A 10,829-nucleotide genomic window follows, 5' to 3' on the forward strand; every position below is an offset into this window, starting at 1 on the left:
CCAAGTCTCTTCCATTTTCTTGACATTTGATCCATACAACATTATTGCAAGGTGATGAACCCTAGTTTATAATGTTGCCACTCCAATTTGAGCCAACCAAAATGGTTGCTCCTCCTTTACCTTTGGGATGGGAGGTGGTGTATGATTCTGCATCTCACAAAATAAAATTGAGGGTAATGTCAAGGTAAAATCCAACAACCTTTACCTCTTGTAACATTAGGATATCAAATGTTTTATTCAATAGGAGGAATCTTTTGGTTTAACATATTTCCTATCTGGGGATTCTAATCTCTTAACATTATAGGAAGCTATATTAAATTCCATCAAGATGTACATTCACTATTGTGATCTTCTGGGGCTTTAGAGTTCCTAAAGCAAAAGGGTAATTTATTTTTTTGTATCTTATTCTCCTTAGGGGTATTTGTGGAACTTGAGGGTCTCCTTCTTTTCCTGATAATTCTATCCCAATTCTCATTTTCTTTAAGTTTTTCATCAAGTTCTCTTGGGATGTGGTTCTTTATGGCCTTCCTCTTCTTTCTTTGGGATTTGAAAACAAATTCCTCACCCTCTTTAAGGGAGGATAATTAATGTTGATCATTCTTCCCTCATCAATCTTATTATCTGCAAAATGATTCTCTATTTTATTTATTATTATTTATTATTTATTATTATTATTTTTTTGGGGAGCGAGGGTGCTATTCTCAACCATCAATGGGAGAACCTCTGGATGGTTAGAGAATAACTCAGAAGGAATGGTTATTAATTCAATGTTTGATAGACTATCTTATCCTTTATAAGCTATTAGTATTTCCTTTATTGGAACTATCAACATTTGATATACCAACTATCTCCCTTTCCTTTGAAGGTACTTCCATCGGTGGGGGTTCATTACCCTCCCCTCCTCTTGCTACACCCACTATACCAGAGGTACTTACATCCAAATCAAGATGACCACAAATAACATATTTGAATCTAGTCTTGGAGGCAGACAATCTTTTGATTTTTCAGAGAATAATATGTTGGGAATTCATGGTTACTTGCTTTAGTTTGGTATTGGATTGGTCAAGACCAAAGGTAATGGAGTCAATTTCAATTAAGTTACATATGATTGGGGGTTGAGGTGAAGGCACAAAATTGCTCTTTCTACTATCCTCCACAAACTTAACTTGCAGAGCATCGAGTTCTTCTTGGATTTGGTGGTTAGAAGTAATAAAGAATCAATTAGGTTTATTAGGCTGAGTAGTTTTAGGGACACTCTTTATTGGCTTCAACTCACCTTTAGATTTAATAAGAGGGCATTTCTTTCTATTATGCCCCTCTCTTCTGCTTACAAAGCATACATTTAAACGTCTAAGGAAGGTAATGGGACAGGGAAAAAAAAGGACCATCAATGTCAAATGTAATCACTTTAGGAATGTCTATTATAGGGTTAATAGTTATTAAAACATAAGTATTAGTACATGGAAGGAGATTGTTAGTGTGGACGACTCTTACTATAGTTCCAATGGTTGACAACAGTTGGGGGATAAAGTTCCACAAACAAGGAGGTTTTTCCCACAGTTAACCATCTAGGGCTTGAAAAAGCCACAATCTCATCAAAGATTGTGTCTAGGGTACAAGGCACAGAGCATGCTAGGGCTAATTTTCCAATATTGCTTGGTAATAACTTATTTTTGGTGGTCAGGGTTACTTAAAAAACCTAAGAACACACCTCTCTGAATCAAACAAAAAATATGAGAATTGAAAGCCAAATTTCTTGTTCCAAACATTGTATATCCAAGCATTCATATATTTCCTTTAAGGTATATAATTCAAGTCTTGTGTGGACAAGAATATTGTAGATTTCCTAAGCCTATTTTTTCAGAATATATTTTTGTAGCCATTGGGGTTTTTAGTTTGATAACAAAAGTGTTGTTGCTAGAAACCTTACCTCCCCTTTCTATTGCAGAGGGCCAAGGTGGTTATGGCTGGAATTGCTTGTAGAAGCACGTCATCCAGGGCAAAAATTATACCTTCAATCACATCTCTAGAACTCTTCAATCTGGGTTCTTTCTCATTGTCATTCGTCTTGGTTGTACCATTGGGAAAAACAAAGGAGCCCATGAAAGATAACAAGAACACCATGTACAACCTAAATCATAATAAATGCATTGAGGGTCCTTCCCTTAGTGGGAAGGCCTCAGTGGATCATGTACTCTAGGTTGCAAAGCTTACTCAATAGATTTCAATGCCCTCAATAAATTATTTTATCAAGTGATATGTACATTATAATAAAATTATTGATATTAAAATAATAAATAATATAAATATTAAAAATTTAATTAATTTACTAACTAATAAAAATGTCATAGAGTTGAGAAAGTCACATATCCATAGAGAAGCAAAAGTGGTCAAATAAAAAAACTAGCGTAAAACTGGTATTTTAAAAATGATATAACTCAAAATATTTTAAATCAGTTATATTTTAGATTAGATAAGTTTATAATTTATAAAATAAGAAAAATTACATTTCAACTTTATAGTTATGTATAAACAATTTATTGAATAATAGAGTAATGTCCTAATTTGTGGTATCATAGTTAAGGACTTTTCAATATGAGTGTAATTATGTTGAAAATAGTAATAATTTAGAGCGCATAATCATGGAGGTCTATTTTGCAGAGGAAACATCCAAACGACAAACTAAACAAAAGCATCATTTATTAAGGGGACACAGTTTCTTTTTTAAAGTTGTCCTTATATATCATTTTCAATCATTTCCAATGACGTATTTTGAGTTCAAATATAGCTTGAATTTAGCTCTTCATTACCATATACAACACATTGTGCGGAATCAAACTTATCTACTATAAAATCTGAAGAAATTATTTATCCTCAATGTTTAAACAAACAGCCAATCCCGAATGCGAAGCCCCTGTTCTTGCTGATAATACCAATCAGCCAGTCATGTCAGTTGTGTTTACATGCAAATCTCAATTCACATGCTATTTTTTTATCATAATCTGATCAATTATGTTTCTTCTTTCAGTCAGTAACGGGCTGATTTTGAAGAACATGTCAGGAAATTGCTGAATATGATTTCAAACAACAATTCAACAAGAGCTTCAATCCTAATGAAAAATCTGTGATTGTATAGAAATTTGAGGATTAAGAATATGGTAGGAAAGAGATTTCAGTACAATGTGTTTCTGAATTTTTCTTATAATTTAAGATGTTTCAGAATTGCCCAAAAGCAGAATTAGGAGAAGGAAGTAATGGAAGGCAAGCACATAGTTTTAATTGCCCAGGGGTTGTGTGGAATCACAGCCTGCCTACTATTGCTGGGGTGGTGTTTATATTACCGTGGTGGCATTGCATTCATATCCTCTGATAAAAACCGTGTCTCAAATGTTAGAATGTTACCTCTAAATTTTGCTTCACTCATGTTCTGATTATGAAAAATAATAGAGTTCAAATTCTTACAATGTTGTCCAATACTGGTGAAACTATCTTTACATTGTGCAGGTGCATGTTGGTTTTACTTTTGTAGGACTCATTTTCATACCAGGCGAAGGTACTTATATGAAACAAGATCCATGGCTACCATTTAGATGAGCATTTTATTCATCTGGAGGATAATCTTATTGTTGAATACTTTGTATCCATTTAAAAAATACATATTGATTTCTTTTAGTCTTTCTATACAATGATGAGGACAATTGTCTTAGCATGTGTTTTCTGGATTGGAATTTAATTTGGGGTTTTTCTCTGTTTTGTCATTAGATTTGAACTTTCAAATTAAGACTACTTTTAAACATCTCATTTGGGAATATATAATGTAAGACTACTTTTTAACTATTTTTAAATACACAGATTGCTATTAACTACTTTTAAACATCTTACTTGGGAATACATAATGTAAGACTACTTTTTAACTATTTTTAAACACACAGATTGCTATTAACTTTTCCATACGTTGTAAATTCTGATATGTAACTGTGTTTTTGTATTTTGTTCTGGATTGTCATTGAATTTGAACTTTCAGGATATGATTTTTTTCATACACCTATTTATGAGTATTTGTAAGTCTATTTTGTCCTTTAAGAAAACTATTGATTACTAGAAGTCTTCTTATACAGGGAAGATTCTGATGAAAATTGTATTTTGATGTTTTGTTTTGAATTGTCCTTTAATTTGAATTTTCATGGCATGGCTACTTTCATGAACCTTATTTGTGAACATATATGACACTATTTTATCAATTTATTAAAAAACTCATTGACTCCTAATCATACTATACCATGAAGATTCTGATAAATAATTGTATTTCTATATTTTATTAGATCCTTATTCAATTTGAACATTCAAAATATGACTACCTCCATTCTCTCTCTCTCTATATATATCCCATTTACAAAAATTTATACACCCAAGAAACTAAATCGACACAAATTGAATCCATGGAAAATTTACAATTTTTGTCACATTTTGTTACTGCTTAAGTCACTATCATCCAAATCTAAACCTAGTTATGTTTGTTACACAGCAATTTTAGCATACAAACTAATACCACTAAGGCATGGAGTCAGAAAATCAGTACATTTAACAGCTCTAATCATAGCCATGGTAATTGGAGCAATTGGAGTAAATGCAGCATTTGCATTCCAAAGGCAAAGTGGAATTCTTGAAATTTTATACAGCTTGCATTCATGGTTGGGTGTGGGCACTATCATTTTATTCATTTTCCAGGTACCGATTTGCCGCTCAACCAAATTTTTTTTTTTCAATTTCAAAGTCATATTCATCTGTTTGATCATTTGGAAACATCACTATACAAACTTTTTTTTATCATCAATATTATGAGTTTTAGATGAAAACTTTTTAGTGGTTATTGTATGCACCCAAAAATGGTCCCCTAGACTATGGGACCCCATTATTCAATTTATCAATTTATCAAATTTTCTAAATCAATGGTTTGTAATATTTTATTAAATCAATTTCCTTGATCAAATTCAATTTATTTCATCTCTAAGATTGATCATTTTATTCCAAGTCTTATTTAATTAAAAGAAAATCTTCTCTTTTAATTAAATAAAATAAAATCTCCATTTAATTAAAAGAAAACCTCTCTTTTAATTAAACAGTTCATCCACATTTAATTAATTAAGAGAAAAACCTCTCTTTTAATTTAATTAAATGTCTTCTATTTAATTAAAAAGAACTTGCTCCCTTTTAATTAAATAAAAATCTCACTTAAATATCTCTTTTGATGAAAAAAGAAAATAAAATAAATTCTTTTTATTTAATTTCTCTACACTTAAAAATGTGATCTAAGTGGGATTTATCTTTCCACTTTCTCCTCAACCACTCCTCTTTTCTAATTGGTGGAATCTTGTCTCACATGGATCACCACTTTCTTCTCAACCACTCCTCTTTTCTATTTGGTGGAATTTTGTCTCACATGGATCAAGCTCTATTATCCCATATTGGTTGTGAGAAGCCTCTCACCTCCATAATTTCTTTTATAAGGGAGAGCCCTCTCCTCATGTTAGAGACCCATGATTATGCTATCGTTATGCTGCAGGTTTGAAAACCAATTTTTGAAGGAGTTTGAATACAAAAGCTTTTTGTGGAGAACTTCTATTTTCTTGTCTTTTTCTCTCTTGCACCCATCATGGGCTTTTAGCTTAGATCTTGCATTTATAGATTAGATTTTGATTTCATAGATTAGATCTTATTTTCATGCATATTTGAAGATCATGGAGACTAGCATTCTTGCTTTTCCTCTTTGAATCTCTCATCTCATGGTGTACTTGCATGGACACAAAAATAGGTCAAACTGAGGGCCTCCATTGCAAACCCTTGCACTCTATGAGTAGAGAGCTATGGATCGATTTGTGAGGGCTCATCCTTGAGTTTTCTTACATGTAATGATTCATAGAAGTGTGACAACATTTTAGCACACAGTTATAACGTAAATTTGTAATGTGAGCAGTGGTTGGTGGGATTACTTTGTTTCTTGTGCCCTGGTTTTTCAAAGACCAGCAGGGCTAGTTTTCTTCCATGGCACAGAAATTTTGGGGTCCTCATGTATGTGATGATGATAGTTACCACTGTGTCTGGATTCTCAGAGAAGCTCACTCTCTTTCAAGCACAAGGATTATTGGCCAGGTTTAGTTTAGAAGCTATTTTGGTGAATATTACTGTTCTTGTAATAATTCTTTATGGTACATTGGTTGTTTTGTCTATTACGCTTCCAAATAAATGAGAATGAGGTTCATTCTATTATGTGTTGGTTAAGTGGTAATAGTACTGTGATTCTTATTGTCAAAGTCAATGATCCAATGCTCTTCTTGATTTGAATCTTATTTAATAGTCTAGAACTAAGTCTATGTTTGTGACCTCAAGCATTTATAGTTCAAAGTCAATATTGTCTTTAAAAAAGAATGAAAATAATAATTTCAGTTATGATCATTATAAAAGCATATTTCAATATTTGATATCTTTATATTTGAAAAATAAATCTTAATGGTCTACTTAATACACATATATACATACACATTTCCACTAAAATAATAATTTATATATTTATTTCTATTGCCAACAAAGTAAAATAAACAGAAGTATATTTTATTATATATTAATTATTATAGTTGATTATATAAACTATATTTTATATTTCATAATTTGATTTTTTTTTTAATACATAGATTTGGTTTTTATGTAGTAGTACAAACATGTGAGATATATCTAAGCTGAAAATATTTAGAAATATAGTCTTTGAATTATTGTTTTATTATTATTTAAGCAACCTAGCAAGGGGGTTTATCTTTAGCTCACCATGGTCCAAGGATAGTAAAACTATTCACAACAAGGTCAAGTGATGACCATCTACAATAGCCTCGCAATGCAACTTCTGATATGCTCAACAATGGGTAGACAACTCACCCACCACCTAGAGGGGAGAGTAAGAGTCTATAAAGTGATTTTTTCATCATTTGTAGACAACTATCTAGTTGATACTTTCAGTATTGTCCCCACTACAAGAGGAAGGTGGTGGAGCCCTCTTTGAGAGAGAATTAGTAACAAGAACAGAGCAATGACAATTACATATCTCAATAGCCAAGGGTTGGTGCAAACTAGATGCACTAATAGTCAAAGAAGATTTTATTGGTCTCCTAGATGTCTTCTTCTATTCACTTAATCACTAGTCTTCATCCATCTATACAAAAAACTCAGATCAATGTCCAACTAACAAGATTCGATCACAAGATTATAATCTTCTAATCTTTAGGCTTTGTAGGACTTAGAGAGTGACCTTTTTGTAATATTTATGGATCTGTACAAGGCATTAAAGAATGTTACATCTAGTAGACAACTCTTAGTCTACCAAACCAAAACACATGAATATTATTCTAGAATTGGCTCTATTCTAGATAAATGTCATCATGTACTTTTGAGAGTGAAAACCTAGTCTAACCTCAATCCTAAAATCATGAAAAGTAAAATGATTTGATAAATCTTATTATATAGATGGCATTGGTTAAACTACGACTAGTCCTTGCTTCCATTGGAATAGAGTCATACATTTAATGAACTCGTTAGGGATTACACACTTAGATCTAAAATCTTAAGCATTCATATGCATCACAATATGGACCATTCTTAGAAAATCACCACCATTCCCTATAATTATTACAAAACACGAGTATATATTTTATCCCTTGCTTGAAAGAAAACTATAATATCCATTCACATATTCATGGAAGTTCATATAGAAAATTTTATTTACTATTGACAGACCAATTCATACAATCGAATAAGAATAAAATTGGGAGACAAAACATGGTGATATTTTCATTAATTCTTTCAAAAAGTAACTCTACAATTTTTCATTCCCTGCGATGAAGCTCGCGTTTTTGCTCGTTTTGCCTATGACCGTGACTTCCTTTGCTTCTCTGCACAGGCGTTTGCTCTCGTCTCTATCCAGACCTCTAACAGGCCTCCAAGGATGTGGTTGGTGTTGGGACTGGTTTGGTGCCTCTTGTGAATGCTTTTTTTGCCCATGATTCCTTACGTGGCGGTTCCCTAGATGGGTTTCAATCTCAAGCTTTTGGTGCCCATTTTGGTGGCCCATCTGTGTTGGCTTCTGATGGGGTGGCTACTACTCTAAGTTGTGTTGTGGGCAGCTCTGCCATTTCTTATGTTGATGTTGTTGCTTATGAGGCCGGTATTGGAGGTCAAAGTGTGCATTCGAGTTACTGTGATGTTGTGCCAGTTGCGGTAAGTTACCTGATTGTGATTGATTTAGAACCTAACATAGTTGATGAGATCTCCACCTATGTGGATGAGTTCTTGTCCACTGTTTCTATCTTTCATTTTAATGATTATTGACCCTCTCTGTCAAAACTACACACTTAGATTACCTGTGTTTGGGAGCCCATCATTACAGAGACTACCCAGATATACCTTGTGGCTAGGGTTTTTTTCATTGTGAAATTTGGAACTACTGAAGATAGAAATGCCATTCTGCACTGCGATTTCTCATGGGGGGAGAAGTTTCCCTTGATGGCTAAACCTTGGTATAAGGATTTTGACCCATTGATGGAATCCTTTAATAAGATCCCATTGTGGGTTAGGTTGTCGAATCCCCCCCTTCACCTTTGGGTGGATTCTGTCCTAGAGGCAGTAGGGGAAGACCTTGGGGACTTCTTGCTAGTTGATACGGCTTCGTCCAATGTGTTTTGGATGACATATGCTCGCATTTTGGTTGAGATTGACGTATCCAAGGGACTCCTTGAAAAGATTAAGTTGGCTTCTTCTCTTGGTTCTTGGGTTCAACTTCTTGATTATGAGGGTATCCCTTCTGCTACAAGAAATGACACAAGACTAACCACCTTGTTGCTCATTGCTCCTCTGATAAATCTAGACCAAAAAAATCCTCTTCTTGGTGGAAGGGGGTTTCAGATAATCACTACACGGTCTAGAAAGTCCCCTCTTCCGGGGATGGTGACTCTCGTCAAGACACTTTGGTGGCAGACTTGTCTGCTATCTCTGATGACATGTTTTTTTGCCCCAATGGTGGTGACTTTGTCTGTTCATCCTCTTTCAGATTTTGTCACTAGCATTTCATCAGTGGCCCCTCCTGTGGCTACTTCTCAGGTTGCTGCTAGTCTATCTCAAGATATTGTGGTTCCTTCTTCTGCTATGGTCCTTCCCTTGGTTGTGGTGTTGCTGAATTTGTGTGGAAGAAGGCTGGTAGTTTGGTGGAGGATGGATGGACCACAGTAAAAGGAAAAAGGTCAAGCCCTCCACACCTTCTTTTGAAATGGCATTACGTTCTCAAAAGATAGGATCAAAAGGGAATGCTTGATGTGGTTGTCCTTTTTTTTTCTCTCTCCTAGCTCTTTTGGCCTATTTTTCTTTGTAGTCTGACATGGTTAGGGACTTATTGTCTATCCCTCTTTTAACCATGGGGTTTCAGGAGCTCGATCAAAACTTATTTTTGTGGCTGTAGTGTACTATGCTATTTGTGATGCCACCCTGGTCACTTTGTCTTGGTTGGTGACCTGTTTCACTTTTGGACTGTAGTTTTATTTGGTTTGGACTTCATTGTATATCTTTTGATTTGTAAAGGGTTCCACACACCCTTCAAAACTTGTTTTCCTTAATCAAAAACTCTAGAATCCATTGAACAAAAAATATTTTGTATTATTTGCAGAATATGCTATCTATTATACTTAATCATTCCAATACATGACTTTAGACCATATTTTCAAAACCCCTAGCAGGTGACCTTGATTTGTCTTTTATAATACAAGAGATAAAAACAACCTTCAAATCAACTTGTCACATTTCCCCATTTGATTACACCACAAAAGAATATGTTGAAAAGGATCTTTTAGAACCCAAAAGTAGAGAATATATGTTACTGAATTAGTTAAATCATATTTATTTGGTTTTCCTTGGTAGATGTGTACACTCTAGAAAGAAAGACATGTATGGAATTTCTAATGTGGACACTAGTTTGAAAAAGAGAAATAAAAATAAATAGCACATGAAAATTTTATCTAGCTCGACTTTCATCTCTCTACAGGAACTTATAGCACACATATACACATACACATCATAGTCTAGACCTACCACTACATATTGTGTTTATTTTAAAAAATAATATTATATTTTGGTTCAAAGGTCTCTCCAATTACTTATGAAGGTTCACCTCTAGGTTGGCAGCATCATTAGTAGCTCTATTAATTATCATGCACAAGGAACTTTCCATAATTCCTCCTTCCACTCATGCTCTTCTTTATCCTCCCTAATTAAATTTATAAATGGTAGAGGGGTAATGCCATACATCTTGTTGAATCTCCCAAGAGATTTTTCTACGAGCATGTAATTGTGGTGTGTTTTTAACCATAGATCCTCTATAACTGTAACCTAAAATTCATCTACCATTTCTTTTCATGGACCTTCAATCTTGTTCAACTTAGTGTAATATTGATGAATACACTAAAGAAGATGCATTGTTTTTCACAAATGTTGGAAGATAAATTATAAGCATACATCAATCATTCTCTACTTTTTAATGGCTTTTAAAATGATCTTTAATCATATCCATGTGGTTTGTAAATAAGGTAAAATTTTATGGAATATTATCTTTATCAATTCTTGAGCCATCGCAAATTTTTACATCCTTAAGCCCTTCAAAAATTCAACCTCATTCTATAGTTTTTTCAAGTTCCTCTACGCCCCAAATCTTTTTTTTTCTCTCTAGACCCATATATACATATATGTATATGTATATATGTATATATGTATATATACATATATACATATACATACATATA

The 10,829-nt window shown here is 33.5% G+C and overlaps 1 protein-coding gene across 1 annotated transcript; it reads left to right on the top strand.

Moving 5' to 3' along the window:
* The first annotated feature begins 3,254 nt into the window (after positions 1-3,254).
* Positions 3,255-6,247, top strand: LOC149534558 (putative ascorbate-specific transmembrane electron transporter 1). Its single transcript, XM_089806036.1, has 4 exons — positions 3,255-3,389; positions 3,505-3,553; positions 4,526-4,728; positions 5,975-6,247. The coding sequence occupies exons 1-4, from the start codon at positions 3,255-3,257 to the stop codon at positions 6,245-6,247; spliced, it is 660 nt and encodes a 219-aa protein (XP_089662162.1).
* Positions 6,248-10,829: the final 4,582 nt, after the last annotated feature.

The sequence above is a fragment of the Cupressus sempervirens genome, chromosome 10, assembly GCF_028749045.1.
Source record: "Cupressus sempervirens isolate cs-2001-9-10 chromosome 10, ASM2874904v1, whole genome shotgun sequence".
Lineage (NCBI taxonomy): Eukaryota > Viridiplantae > Streptophyta > Pinopsida > Cupressales > Cupressaceae > Cupressus > Cupressus sempervirens.